We start from the raw sequence: 16,213 nt of genomic DNA, 5'->3' as shown, positions 1-16,213 counted from the left end.
ATTGATTGTAAATAAAGTAACTTAGGATGCCCTGATTATTTTCTTCTTGGGATGTGGGACATACAGATTATCCATTCACATATGAAAGTGGGCTCTTGAGTCACTTCTGTCCTATTGGGAGTGCTGCTCCTTTGACTCTGTTCGATAGGGTATTGATCTCGTTTTGGAATCTTCCTTCCACAAAATTCAGCTTTGAATTGGAACCTCTAAAACAGACAGTTGTCGTTGGAAGACCTGCTCCAGAAATATGAGCGTGAAAAAAAAATCTTGGCTGACACTTCAACATCGTACTGAGCGAGTGAGAGGGGCTTCCTTTTTGATGAGGTGATTAAAAGAGGCCCTCTTCTACATGTAAATCATTTTGAAGATCAACTCTCCATCCCTTTAGTAATATTTAACCCTCAGTCTAAATCACAGGTTGGAGACACCAGTCCCGGTGCAGGGTTTCGACCTGAAACATCGACAGTTCCTTTCCCCCCTCCACAGATGCTGTTCAGCCTGCCAAGTTCCTCCAGCAGGTAGTTTGTTGCTCTAAATCACAGGTTATTTGGTCATTTTCACATGGCTGTTTGTGGGAACTTGCTCTGTGTAAATGATCTGCTACATTTTCTACAGTGTAACAATGACAACACTTTAATGTATTCTACTGAAATTGGTCTCCTTCGAGATTACCCGAGGCTATGAAAAGTGCTGTATAAAACACAAGCCTTCTTCCTCTACATTGTTTGAATTGGCAGTTCACAAATTGTCAAGATTAAGGATTGACTGTCGCTCCTGGGTGAATGAGTGTGAGTCTGCCAGCTGCATTTGTCAACTTCAGATCTCCCGCAACATCTCATGACATCTCATAGCAGGTTGATGAAGTGCCTTCTGGGTGTTTTTGCCACTGTCTACCTAAAAGGATTTCTTTAGGTTCCCCAAACTAAGTAAGAGCTAAAGTTTTTTAAATTCAGGGAGTATTTAATCTGAATCACAAAGATTTAGAATTTTATAGAAATTAGAAATAAGCAGTTTAGCCCAACCAGAGTATTCTGTTACTGATCCTCCGTAGGAGCCACAGTCCCAATCTCATGTGCTGGCTCTCTTCCTATACCTTCTGATCCTTTCTCTCCAACCACCTGAATCATGGCTTCTACTTCCAGTAATTCATTCAACCGCCTGAGTTCAAAGCTTTTACAGTAATCCTTTCCACATCTCCCAAAGTTAATGGATATCCATGTCAACTTGATTGGGCATATGATCAAAATATTGATGGAGATCTTCCATTATCCAAAATCACCAACTGCACCTGTGCCAGACTGTCTCCCACCCAGGGGGCCCTGGCATAGTTTCTCACTGGGACTTCAACTCCCAGCACACTGGCAAGCCCAGCTCTGCACAATGACCATCCCAATGGCTCAATACAGACAACTGGCTCAGCAAAGACAGATATTCAGCTCAGTACAAACAGACAGCTCAGTGGAGACAAATGGCTCAGAGCAGACAGACTGCTCAGTGCAGACAGACGGCTCAGAGCACACAGGTAACTGCACTCATAGGACATCTTTGATAGTGAACCCCTGAATGCCTTTGACACTAGAATGCATATCGACAGTCAATAAATTATTTAAAGTAATTGAAAACAGCTTAAATAAATAACACAAACATAACTTGTGCTATTGGACTGATGTGCTGTAGAATCTCCAGTCTTTCTGCTCTTACCAGCTGGGGTTAATGTTCTTCTACTTACATCTTGATTGAAAAATTTTATTCCTCATTTTCAAATCCTGATCTTGCCCTTTCATATCTCTGTAACCTACAGTACACTCCTCCAACATCACTACACTCTAATTCTGGCCTCTTTCACATTTCGGATTTCTTTTGCTCTGGTCAAGTCTTTAGCTGCCTGCTACTTTTTTTTCCTGATTTGGTAGATTTAAACAATCAGATTTCCACCATCTGCAGTTTTTCTTTTTCTTTTTTTTTGATATGGGATTCTTCACTTGATTACTAACATGTCCCCCCTTTACCTTGAAGATCAATGGCAGGAGGGCAAAATCAAGCTACATTACAATCTGTATCACTAATAGTCACAGGACCATCCTTATTAATAATTAAATATCAACACTGCAGGGCCCCAATACACCCAATCCAACCATTATCCTCACACACTTTTGCACTGTCAATGCTGGATTATTAACTATTGAGTGACTGATGTATGTTTAAAGTGTTTAGAAAGGCACAGTCAAGCTACAGGTAAAGAAAAATAATATGTGTTGGTGTTCAGAGTGACTTGGGTGTCCTTATGCACCAATAACTGAAAGTAAACATTCAGCAGATATAGCAAGCAGTTGGGGAAGGTAAATGGCACGTTAACCTTTATTGCATATGGATTTGAGTGCAAGCAGCCACATCTGGAATATTGTGTACAGGTCTGGTCTTCCTATCTAAATAAGCACATACTTGTGATAAAGATTCACCAGATTGATTCCTGTAGGGATGGGGAAAGGGGTGGGTAGGGTTGGCTGGATTTACTTATGAGGAGAGAATAAGCAGATTAGGCCTATTCCCTTTAGAGGTCAGAAGAATGACAGATGATCTCGCTAAAACCTACAAAATTCTTATGGGGCTTGACAGCGCAGATGCAGGGATGATGTTTGCCTTGGATAGAATCTCTAGATACAGGGATCACAGTCTCAGAAATCAGAGGTTGGCCATTCAGAGCAGAGACGAGAGAATTTGCTTCATTCAGAGGAGAGTGGATCTTTGGAACTTGCTACCCAAGAGGGTTGTGGAAGTTCCGATACTGAGTAATCAAAGAAAAGTATCAGTGGATTTTTGTACAGTAAGGGAATCATTAATCTTGATTTAGAATTTTGAGGAGGTGATGAAGATGATTGATGAGTATAGAGCAGTGAATGGGATTAGTTTAAACTGACATCATGGTAGGCACAGACATGGTGGACTAAAGGGCCTGTTCCTGTGGTGTGCTTTTCTATGTTCCATGTCATTGGATACTAGGTTAGTACAAGCAAGTGGCATTGAGGTGAAAGATCAATTTTGATCTTATTGAATTGTAAAGCGAGTGGCTAAATGGCTGACTGCTGCCTTTATTTATATTCTTAGAACATCTTTGCAACTGAAACAATGAAACAAATGGATCTCAGTTGTTAGAACATGGATTGGAAGATGTCATGACAAACACAAACTCTTTCCCAAAGTATACATCATCGGTATGGAAATTCCAATTGCAAACTTCATGCCTGCCTGCTCAATATACCCTGTCTTTTTTTATGTATGCATTTAGTTGTTCAAAGCCTAGATATAAATACTGCATAATGGGGCAGCATCAGTATGTGAAACATTTATAGAGAGCCAACATTTATATGGTACCTCTCACAATGCCAGCACGCAACAGTGGGCTTTATATCCAATAAAGCATCTCTGAATCCTGGTTATCAATGGAATGTTGGAAATGTAGCAGTCAATTTGTGCATAAAATCCCTCAAAAAGCAATGTAATAATAACCAAATAACGTTGTAAAGAGGCCGATTGAAGAGAAAGGATTTACAAGTATTTACTATGACACCCAGGGTTACTCCCCTGCTCTCCTCAACTGAATGAACCGACAGGACATCCATTTAACATTTCATATGCAAGAAGGCCCCTTGGCCAATACAGTTTTCCAGAAGTACTTTACCAGAGTTTGCACACAACCTTCTGACTCAGCATGACTGCTGATCAGAATTTCCACCTTTGATGATTTGGAATGCACCATGGGAGTGCAAATGCACCACAAGTTTCTAAAAAAAACACATCTAATTCTTACTTTATTCGCCAGCGTTTCACTCTCTTCTGTATTTTCATTGGCCTTTTCGTACGATTTACCAACTTTGGCAACAAAGTCCTTCACAGTTTCACACAGAATTCTGGCAGAAAAAAATGTGAAAAGTGCTCCAATTATGTTCATGCATTTTAATGTTGTCAAGTCTAGTTGGAGATGTGCCCGGAGACTTCATCACATGACCTCCAGCTGGCAACCACCACGATCTTCAACTCCCTGCCATTGGTCACCTACTTGCCCATGTTTGTTGAAGAGCTGTGAGTGTATATTTACTCTGTTACCCCATTGGGAAATGGCCCTCTTTTCCCATGTCCAGTATTTGTCAAATAAATAAGATAGAACATTTTTGATAAAATACCCAGAAGGATTTTTCTCCCAAGTGTCCTGATAGCTGAGTCCTGGAGATTAGTCTTAAATTCACAGATACTTCAGGATTGGCAACCTTACTCCAAGTTTGCTAGTACAATGAAAAGCAAATAACCATAGGAATGAAGAACCGGATTATCAAAGATGCTACAAAATTTGGCGGAATTGTAGATAGCGAAGAAGGTTGTTTAAAGATACAACCTGGAAAGTTGGGTGAAGCAGTGACAGATGGAATTAAGTGTGAGGTAATGCACTTTGGAAGGTCAAGTTCTGGTAGGTCATTTGGAGTAAATGGCAGGGACCTTAGGAGAGATGACGTACAGAGAAACCTTGGGGTACAAATCCACATCCCCCTGAAACTGGTGACACAGATGGAAAGGGTAATGAAGAAGGCATTTGCTATGCTTGCCTTCATACACTGAGGCACTGGGTCTAAGAGTTGGGATGTCATTTTGCAGTTGTACAAAACAATGGTTAGATCATATCGAGAATATTGTGTACAGTTCTGCTCACCACACTACAGGAAGGATGTCGTAGCAATAGAGAGTGCGCAAAAGAGATTCACCAGGATATCGTCTGGAATGGAGGGCTGTAGTTATAAGGAAATTGGACAGGCTGGGTTTACTTTCACTGGAAGATAGGATGCTGAGGGGTGACCTTATAGAGGTTTACAAAATTTTGAGAGGCATAAATAGGATAGATAGTCAGAGTCTTTTTTCCCAGGGGAGGGGAGTCTAAAACTAGGGAGCAAAGGTTTAAGGCGAGAGGAGAGACATTTAAAGGAGATCTGAGGGGTAAGTTTTTCACACAGGATAGTGAATACCTGGAATGAGCTGCCAGAGGAGGTGGTGTAGGTGGGTACAATTACAATGTTTAAAAGGTGTTTGGACAGCTACTTGGGCAGGAAAGGCACAGAGGGATATGAGTCTAATGCAGGGAAATAGGATTAGTGTAGATGAGCATCACGGTTAGCACAGATGAGGTGGGCCAAAAGGACCCATTTCTGTGATGTACATTCCTATGATAAAAGATGACCCACACTATTAGTAACCTTCATGTAACCTTCAACCAGGAAAAGTGTGAAGTGACACAGTGTGGAAGAACAGAGGGATCTTGGGGTCCACATCCATAGATCCCTCAAGGTTGCTGTGCAGGTCGATAGGGTTGTTAAGAAGGCATATGGTGTGTTGGCCTTCATTAGTCAGGGTATTGAGTTCAAGAGCTGCCAGGTAATGCTGCAGCTCTATAGAAAACTGGTTAGACCACATGAGGAGTATTGTGTTCAGTTCTGGTTGCCTCATTATAGGAGGGATGTGGAAGCTTTAGAGAGGGTGCAGAGAAGATTTACCAGGATGCCGCCTGGATTGGAGAGCATGTCTTATGAGGAGAGATTGAGTGAGCTAGGGCTTTTCTCTTTGGAGAGATGGAGGATGACAGGTGACTTGTTAGAGGTGTATAAGATGATAAGAGGCATAGATCGAGTGGACTGTCAGAGACTTTTTCCCCCAGAGGAAAAATGGTTAACAAGAGGGGGCATAATTTTAAGGTGACTAGAGGAAGATATAAGGGGATGTCAGAGGTAAGTTTTTTTTAAACACAGAGTGGTGGGTGATTGGGACGCACTGCTGGCAGAGGTTGTGGGGCAGATACATTGGGGACATTTAAGAGACTCTTAGATAGCCACATGAATGGTAGAAAAATGGCGGGCTATGTGAGAGGGAAGGGTTAGATAGATAATAGAGCAGGATAAAATGTCGGCACAACATCGTCGGCTGAAGGGCCTGTACTGTGCTGTAATGTTCTATGTAATGATTCACCATCTTTTAACAGTTGTACTAATTTGGGCACCACTGCCTCTGTTCCACACTGCATAATGAATACAAAGGGCATGACCTGCACAATGGAAAATTGTTTCATTTAAAATTCATCAAGAAAGTCACGGAACAATAAATCAAATGAGGTGAGAGGTGAATTAGAATCCAGTGGCATGAAATGACCCAACAGCAGTAATTGCAAGGTGGTCTCACCAACGTGCTCAAGTGTATCCTTAGATTTGTTTGTCAACAAAAGCATGAAGTGGTTCTTATCTTTGTGCCAGTAGATTATATGAACATTAACCTTTTTATCCATGAGGGTACTGGAATATCTTATGACAGCATAACCCTCCTACATCCCACTAATACCTTTTTCTGTTTGATCCAGTGTGCCTTTGGACCACATCCTTTGTGATGTGTTCTGGTTCTTTCGTGGGGAAGGGAAGTAAAGTATCACATTAATTAATTTCAAACAGAAGTCCCAGCATGTTGCCATTTTACATTGTCTGTCAAAAGTATGCCATATCAGTAGTCTCATGGCTTTTGACTTTTAGAAAATGCCATATAGAAAACACGACACAGTGTTTTTACTTCTAAGCAAAGAATTCATCTTAGTGGATTTATCATTTGGTATGTGAAAAATCAGGTGGTTCTTCTAATCCTATTCTTCAGTACCTGATTCACCAGAATGACCCTGGGACAAAACTATGAGTAATTGCTCAGACTGGGCGTGCATTGCTTTCATTGTAAGATTATGAGTGCTCGAACTGAAGGGTTTAAAATGGCTAAAGGAAGGTGATAGGGTAGGAACTAGGTTCCCTGGTGGGTATGTCTGGAACAAGGAAAGATAACCTAAGGACAGAGCTAGGTTGTTCAGAGGCAGTATCAGGGAATACTTCTTATAATAAGGAGAGTGAATGTCTGAAACTTTTTTTTCCTGAAAAGCAGCTGAAGGTAAGGGTCAATTGAAAATTTACTTCGACATACATTTATAAGGCAAGCACAAGATGGGCTATGCAACCAGGTGGAGTTAAGGTAAGAGGTTCAACATGACCTAATCGAATGGTAGAATAGGTCATGTTATGCTAGAAGGTATTTGATTGTATCTTGCTTTTCCTCCCTTTTCAAACACGTCTAAGTTTACCCTTGTAGTATGGTTGGAAATAGAGGTAGTAATGTTAGAAGTTGCCGTTCTTAATCCATGGTCCTTGACCAAAGCAAACTTTGGCTTGTTGGCATCCATGTATGCAGATAGATAATACATAATGCAAAAGCTCCAAGGAGCACAGTGGAACAAAAAAAGCATAAACTGAAACGGAAACTATTCTCATTTAATTCAAACAACAATGCCTTACGGTATCCCACCACAATTGTTGAATCAGCCACAATCAACATGACTGATCAGGATCTTGAGGCAAAAACTGGTCAGAGGCTGGGACTCAATTCTTGGCTTCCCAAAGACTTTCCACCATCAGTAAGGCGATTGGTATTAAATTAAAAAAGGCATGCAACATTTGGAAGGTTAGTGATAAGACAAAGGACTGGGAAATTTTGAGAAAGCAGCAAAGTATGCCTCAAAGAGGGAGAATACAGAGAGTAAACTAGCAAATATAAAAACAGATGGTAAGAGCTTCTACAGATCTCTAAAAAGCAAAAGAGTAGCTAAAGTAAACATTGGTCACTTAGGAGACTTGACTAAGAAATTAATCATGGGAAACAGAGAGATGGCAGGGATTCTGAATAATTATTTTAGACCAGGCTTGCATTCACCACAAAACCCACTTCCCCAAAATACTCTGACTGAATACTAGTAAGAGGGGAGGGTCTCCTGAACTATCTAGAAAACACTAAAGGGGCTCTGGGAAAGAGGAACTTAAAACAATCTCTAACATTAGAGGAAAAGTACATGTTAATCTGAAGGCCATCAAATCTCCCAGACCTGATACCCTGCTTTGTAGAATCTTAAAGGAAGTTGCTGCAGAGTTACTGCATTGGTTATAATCTACCAGAATTCTCTGGATCGTGCAGATGTCCCAGAGGACTGAAAAATTGCAACTCTAAAGCCGCTATTTAAGAAAGGAGGGAGTCTAAACTAGGAAACTTAGAGAATAGTTAGCCTAACTTCAGACACTGGGAAAATGCTAGAATCCATTATTAATGAGATAATAGCAGATTTAGAAAATCAGAAAGGTAGAGTCAACATGGTTTCATGAAAGGGAAACTGTGTTTGACAAATTTGCTCAAGCTCTTTTGAGGATGTAACAAAGAGCATGGATAAAGGGGAACCAGATGATGTAGTGTATTTGGATTTCCAGAAGGCATTTGATAAGATAAGGTGCCACATAAATGGTTACTGCATAAGATAATACCCAGGATTTGGGGTTATATACTGACATGTAGAAGGGAGCAGCCAACTAATAGAAAATAGAGAATTGGGATCACTGGGCTATTTTCAAATTGTAACTAATGTCCTTAGCTATTTAAAAATCTATATTCATGATTTGGATGAAGGGACTGACTGTATTGCAACCACATTTAGAGATGAAACAAAGATAGTTGGGTTTGCAAGTTGTGAGGAGGATAGAAAGAGCCTGCTAAGGGATATAGATAGGTTAAAACAGTGGACAAGAAATTGGAAAATGGAGTATAATGGAAATGTGAAGTTATCCATTTTGGACATACAAAAAAGCAAGTTATTATTTAAATGGAGTCAGGCACGGTAGTGTAGCAGTTAGCGTAACACTTTACAGCGCCAGCGACCGGGTTCAATTCCGGCTGCTGTCTGTAAGGAGTTTGTACGTTCTCCCCGTGTCTGCGTGGGTTTCCTCCGGGTGCTCCGGTTTCCTCCCACATTCCAAAGACATACAGGTTAGGAAGTTGTGGGCATGCTATGTTGGTGCCTGAAGTGTGGCGACACTTGTGGGCTGCCCCCAGAACACTACGCAAAAGATGTATTTCACTGTGTGTTTCGATGTACGTGTGACTAATAAAGATCTTATCAACAAAAAATTGTTGTTTACTGAGTCCTTGGGGGTCTTAGCAGCTGAAACACAAGATAGTATGCAAATATGCTAATGGAATATTCCCTTTATTGCAAGGGATATGAAATATACAAGTAGGAAAATTTTGATGCAGCTTTACAGTGTGCTGGTGAGATCATAACTGGAGTACTGTGTATTTTAAGAAATGAATGTATTGGAGGCAGTACAGAGAAGGTTGGTTCTTCTTCAAATTAAAGGGTTGACATATGAGGAAAGATTAAGCTGGTTGGGCCTATTCTCATTGAAGTTTAGAAGAATGTGAGGTGATCTTATTGAAACATAAAAGATTCAGAGGGGGTTGATGGAGGGGATGTCTCTCCTATTAGGATTACCTAGAACAATATGGCATAGTTTCAGAGTATAATGGGATAACCCTTTTAAGACAGAAATGAGGAGGGATTTCTCTCTGAAGATTGTGAATCTCTGGAATTCTCTACTTGACAGGACTGTGGAGGCAAAGTCATTGAATATATTCAAGATGGAGATTAACAGACACTTAAACTACAACAGTGTCAAGGACTATGGAGAGAGAACAGGAAAACGATGTTGAAGCCAAGATTGGATCAGCCTTGATTGTACTGAATAGAGGAGAAGGCGCAAGGGACAATCGGCCCACTCTTACTCCTGCTTCTTATGTTTTAAAGTACGTCAGGACCACAATGGGATAATTTCCATGTGTGCAGCTCATTAACACTCAAGGATCACAGCAATGGTAATGCATTCCCCACAAGTATGCGGCACGGTAGCGTAGCAGTTAGCGCAACGTTATTACAGCACCAGCAATCGGGGTTCGATTCCCGTCGCTGTCTGTAAGGAGTTTGTACATTCTCCCATGTCTGCATGGGTTTCCCCTGGGTGCTCTGGTTTCCTCCCACATTCCAAAGACGTACGGGTAGGTTAATTTGGGTTTAAAATGGGCGGCACAGACTCATTGGGCTGGAAGGGCCTGTTACCACGCTGTAAATAAAATTTAAAAAAAATTTTAAAATTTAAAAAACCCACTTCCCCAAAATACTCTGAATACTGGTAAGAGGGGAGGGTCTCCTGAACTATCTGCCTCATCTATTTTTATTGTTTGCCTGGCAGTCACCTAGTCCCTCTCTGCCTGCATTTCCTCGAGCTGTAGACAGGTCATCCCCTGAAACTTGCTGTCGATGAAGCAGTCAGCCTGCTGAATGATCACAGTGATGTATGCTGTTACTTGAGCTCTAAAACCCAGAGTTTAAGCTCTTCCACATGACAATTCTTGCCCAGGACATAGGCTGCATCCTGAAGTTCCCACAAGCCACAGGCTGGAGCTGCCCTGCCACACCTCAACCTATTTGATTAATTCTTCTATAACAGTTAAATAATTTACTTATATCACTTATTCTTTTATTTATCCTGAATGAACTTTCTTTATTCCCCATATCTTTGTGCAAACCAATACTTGTTAAAACCCACCATGGTTCTGATTCCATTTCCCCTTACTAGCACTCTGTCTCCTGGGCTTCTTTTGTTCAGCAGGTTCTGTCTCCCATGTTCCTTTTAAATTCACCAGCCCACTGCTTTCTGCAGACTATTTACTCACCAGAGCTCTGTGTCTGTGCTGCTTTAAACTCACTCAGGTTCTGCCTCCCACACTCTATTCAAACACACCAGGCTTCTGTCTCCTTTTCAAACACACCAGACTTCTGTCTCCCTCATTCTTTTTAAACTCAATGGGGCCGAACTTATTTTACTCAAAGCTTGACACTATTCAGGATAATGCAACCCAGTGACGGACAATCCATCTAGCACCTTGAACGTTCACTCACTCCACCACTGACACAACCTGACTAAAAATATCATCATTTACAAAAGGCAATGATGGTAAAGGTGATGGTACAAGACTGATGATGCAAAGCTGGGAAGGTAGATGGGACTGTAAGGAGGCTGCAGAGAAGCTTCGGGGGAGACAGATGGGCTAAATGAATGGGCAAGGATGTGGCACATGGCAAATATTCCACTTTTCTCTTTTTCTACCCAGACCTCAGAACAAAAAAATGTGAGGTTATCCACTTTGGTAGAAAATATAGAAAAGTGGAGTATTGTTTAAATGATGAGAGATGGAAAATTGTTGGTGCTCAGAGGGATCCAGATGTCCCTCTACATAAATCACTAAATGTTAATGTGCAGGGACAGCAACCAAGTAGGAAGACCAACAGTACATTGGCCTACAAGAATAAATACATCTTACTGAAATTTTATCTGGCTCTGGAATAGTATGCACAGGTCTGGTCTCCCTACCTAAGGAAGGGTGTAATTATGATGGATGGAATGCAATGAAGATTCAACAGATTATTGCCTGGGATTTGGGGATCAGAGTGCAGTGGTTCTATGCGGAGAGATTAAGATGTCTGGGCCTATTCCTCGAAGTATACAACATTTTTAAAGGGCTTGACAGAGACAGATGTGGCAATGATATTTCTCTTGGCTGGGGAAGTCTAAAACAGAGGTCACAGTCTCAGATATTCAGAACTGACATGAGAAGAAATTTCATCACATGGATAGTGGTGAATGTTTGGAATTCTCTACCTAAAAGGTTCATGGAAGCTTAGCCATTGAGTCTATTCAGGACAGAGATGGATAGTATGTAAAGGAATCAAAGTATATGGCACTCCTCCAGGAAAGTGGTGCTGAGGTAAAAGATTAGCCACCATCTTACTGAATGCAGGGCAGACACGAGGGGCCAAATGGTCTATTTCTACTCCTATTACTTAAGCATTTATGCCCACTGCAGCAATTCACCAAGGATTCTTCAACAGTATCTCCCAAGATGCAGCGTCAGGCCTAGAAGAGGAGGGTAGCACCCTATCCCCCTAAGTGGCACAACATCCTGATTTGGAAAGTCATAAAGTCTACATACTGGAATCTCAATTCAACAAAATTTTTGTTACATCTTCATCATAATGACTGAAGACCAGCTCAAGAAGGTGGCTCACCATCACCATCTCAAAGGAAATGAGGGATGGGCAATAAATGCTGGCCTTGTAAATGAAATTCAGATACCAAGTAGGAATTCAAACAAAATCATCCAGTTTTGCATGCAATTTTTAATATTCTCCCCAAAAACTGTCTACAATTCTTACAGAGGCATTAAGTGACTCACTTGGCAGAAGATATAACAACTGAGTGCTGGTCAGAGTTGAGAATCTTGGTTAGGTGAGCAGCAACAGAATCCTCATATGCTGATATCTGAAACTGAGAAGTGAAGATTAGACTTTCCAGATGCAATAGATAGCTCAGACAACTGATGACACTTACCTGAGATTACACTGGGTAATTACTGAATATAACCACAGCTTACCTACAGCAGCTGATTTCTCCAACATGTATCTCACACTGTCTGCCATCCTCAGAAATTATGCATAAACTCACCAGAAATAAAACTTTTTAATCTTAACACTGTGTGTCACAAATGTAATATTTTAAAAAATCACCAACAGCATGCTGTTGGTTGTAGTGATAGCTGCATCAGAGACAATAAAGGTGGATGTGTGGGATGGTCCCCTACCAGTACACATATCCCCTGGCATTCTCATGGTCTTCATCTCTGTCGGATTTACCACACTGTTCCTCCTCGTTCTGCTGTAACCACTCACACTTCCTCTGGAGTCACTGGGCTGAACAAATTAACCTGTTACTTCACAACTATTTCATGGGTTCTTACGGCTAAAATGGAGTTTAGCGATCAGCTTATCAGGTGAATCCTGTACTACATAGACATCATCAGTGTGTGCTCAAAACCATGTGACTGGTATGTGCTACTGACACATTGGGATGATCGACATGCCTGCTGCTAAAGTTTGCTTTTACATTAAGAGGTGAATATTGCATTGTTATTTTATACCAATGTCCTCTAACCTTCTATTTACTTTCTAAAACTGCTTCTAGGTTATTTTTTTTGAGTGGGAAGTTCTCCATGTTGCTGAAAGCAACTCTAAGGGAAACTTGCTGGATCTGCCAAGGATAGCAACAAAAACAAACCTTCCCAGACAACAGCTTTTGTAAATCTACATTTATTATTGAGTGATTTCAGCTGCAGGCAAAGCCCACAGCCTGGAATTTTCAGCCCATAAACTCTACCAAACCCAGAACACTAACTGTCTGTTCTACAAGAAGACATTGCCTTAGAAGTTGTGTACTTCAGAATTTCATGTTTTTGTCTCCAATATATAAATTTATAATAACCAGCTTGCTGCTGCACTACTTATTGTCGTCAGTATTTGAAAAGCCCTGTACTGTCTCTTTATTCTAGTGAAGTACAGCTTGAACAAATAGCACTTGCACCATCAGAACAGCACAGAAATATCAATACACCTCAGCACACAAGGAAAAGGAATTTAAATCAAATTATTTGCGAAAGGTCCATAATGGAAATAGCAGTTGACACTGACTTACAATATCTACAACTACTATCTTGGACCTTATCACTTTTGGTTAGTGATAAATGTGAGATCCTCTGCTTTTCTACATCATTGTACATACTGAAAATTCTGCCCAGTAATAAATCTTTCCCTATAGAAGATTCTAATCTCTTGCATATTCTAGCTCAGGAGCACAAAACATCAGTGCCTGCTACTCTCTACACAGAGGCAGGTTGATTTGACATTTTCCAGCCTTATCTGTTTTCTGATTTGCAGCATTCATAGTACTTTCCTTATGCCGCAAATAGAACTCACTTGCAATTAAAGCTCTTCATATTAAGACTACCTCCTCTGTGTCACTGGGGAGGCAGCAAATGGGAAATAAAGACCAGATGAGTCAATGCACTTTCAGCTGGTTCACTGCAACATTGGCAGAGGATGACAAACAGGGCAATACATCTTCCTCTTCTCTTCAGGGAATAACTCATCAGTGTGCATAACCTTCCAGGCTCATTCAGCTGCCACAGAATTAGTGGGAGGAAAGAGATTTAAAATATAAAGATTACTGATTATAAGAGCAAGAGTGGGTGAAATCAGGATTTGAAATGGCTTCCTTAGTTTGCTGGGTTGTAAATTCATGCTTATTCTGTGGCAATCATTGCAGGACTACCTGCCAGATTAGTATTTGCACAGCACACAATACACTCAGTGTGTCAGTAATGGCAAACAAATGCACAATTATTATTGTTCAGAAGAAGACACAGGTTCTTTTCCATCTAATATCTATAAGTATTGTTCAACGAAAAAAGTCTAAATTCATCCTGCCCACTCCCACTGTCAGACTCACTGAGCTCCAAAACATTCCAATATTGGAATGGAATTTACCCTCAAATTTCTAGCCTGCATTCCAGGAAAATAAGACTCAGGGCCAGTATCTCAGTTTCACTGGATTTATCTTTTTGCTTTCTATTAAGGCCGAGAGTAAAACAATGTTCTGTAACAAAGTCTCTGTCATGCTACATACTTACTTGGGATTCCTCAGCATCCTCCTCTGGGGTCGCTGCCAAGGAATGTTTTGGTGGGATTTTTATTTCATACGTCATAATGCTCCATCTGAATAAAAGCAAACACAGCCCCTGTGTAATTACCATCTGCTGACCAAAGGTAGCCTGTACTTGCCACACAAGAATATACAAACAATCAGTTGGTTGAATATAAGCTACTCCAACGTGTAATACACATGTTATTGAGAAGGGGAGTGGTTGGTGGGGATGGAAGAGCAGACCAAGGAGTTGCAAAAGGAGCAATCCCTTTGAGTTGCTAAAAGAAGAAGAGAGAAGAACGTGCGCCTGATGGTGGAATCCAGATTGCAAGAAGTTGCAGAGTTGTGAACACAGCCTAGTACATCACAGAAAACAGTCTCCCCTCCATTGCCTCTGTCTACACCTCTCACTGCCTCAGGAAAGTAGCCAACATAATCAAGGACCCCTCCCACCCTGGTCATTCTCTGTTCCCTCCCCTTCCGTCGGGCAGAAAATACAAAAGCTTGAAAAAACACACCTCCAGACTCAAGGACAGCTTCTCTCCCACTGTTACGAAACTGAACAGATCTCGTGCACGATAAAGATGAACTTCTGACCTCACAATCTACCTCAACATGGCCCTTGCAACTTACTGTCTGCCAGCACTGCACTTTCTCTGTAAAACTACATTCTGTTATAGCTTTTCCCTTTGTACTTTCTCGATGTACTTATGTATGGAATGACTGGATTACATGCAAAATAAAGCTTTTCACTGCATCTCGACACAGGTGATGATAATACACCAATTACCAATCTTGTTGGGGCTGGTGGAAATTGTGAAGCATTATGTGCATCTAACCACTATATTAACCCATTTGATCTCACCCTATCCGAGATATTGCCTTTATTCTACTATCCCTCCCCGTCCCTGCTACTGAAAACCTACTTGCTTCGTCTCTTTCCCAGTTCTGAAGAAGGGACGTCAACCTGAAACATTAAATCCATTTCTCTTTCCACAGACGCTGCCTGAGCTGCTGAGAGTTTCCAGCATTTTCTGTTTTTATTTCAGATTTCCAGCATCTGCAGTTTCTTTGATTTTCATTAACTGTTGTATAATGACAGGCTGCTGCACCAAATTGAATTGTGTTGACTTTCACCAAAGTTTCCATCAATATACCCAGTGATTACCCATTGAATACAGTCAAGGAACTTCTGGGCATTCACTGTGAAACCAAGTTCAGTGACAGAGCCCACAGCACTTGGGATGTTCCCCAGCATAAGATCCGAGACCCCATTGATTTCAACGGGATTGTACAACAAAGATTTAGGAAGCAAAAAGTGGAAGGTCTTTGTTAAAATTAATTCTGCTCTAGTTTTAATCATTTGTATCCATTGTCCTTGTGGTTAATATTAGATTTGTTTAAATTATTTTGATTTTTTAATTACCTACTTTAATTTCTTTCTGAATATCAGAGATATTTAAAACTATTGAGATTAATTACAAATCTTACAGCTGGAAAAGCCCAATCCCCAGACTTTACTAAGAGCTGTCATGGAGCATTTCTGGAATGGGGCCTCCTTCATTCACCACCCGAGGCCCAGCTGTTGTACTGACCACAGGACTAGGCACCATAAGGTGAAGAACAATCAAGGTAGGCTTTCCATATCTGGCCCAGGTAAGTGCGAAGGGTGGGATGGCAAGTCCAGATGCATGGACCAGGCCAGCACGATCTAGCCTATAGAAGTTAAGTTCAAGTAG

General features: G+C 41.0%; 1 protein-coding gene across 1 annotated transcript in view; it reads right to left on the bottom strand.

Annotated features, from left to right (window-relative positions):
* Positions 1–16,213, bottom strand: part of dgkh (diacylglycerol kinase, eta) — a 395,761-nt gene that overhangs the window by 101,279 nt on the left and 278,269 nt on the right. The window contains exons 13-15 of the mRNA XM_052013887.1: positions 14,461–14,545; positions 12,175–12,266; positions 3,809–3,908 (exon numbers count right to left, since the gene is read on the bottom strand). Of these exons, the coding sequence (XP_051869847.1) occupies positions 3,809–3,908; positions 12,175–12,266; positions 14,461–14,545 (277 nt within the window). The remainder of the gene's footprint in view (positions 1–3,808; positions 3,909–12,174; positions 12,267–14,460; positions 14,546–16,213) is intronic.

This window comes from Pristis pectinata, chromosome 4, assembly GCF_009764475.1.
Source record: "Pristis pectinata isolate sPriPec2 chromosome 4, sPriPec2.1.pri, whole genome shotgun sequence".
NCBI classification, from domain to species: Eukaryota; Metazoa; Chordata; class Chondrichthyes; order Rhinopristiformes; family Pristidae; genus Pristis; species Pristis pectinata.
The sequence above is the reverse complement of the archived record's forward strand: the minus strand, read 5'-3'. Positions and strand labels throughout refer to the sequence as shown.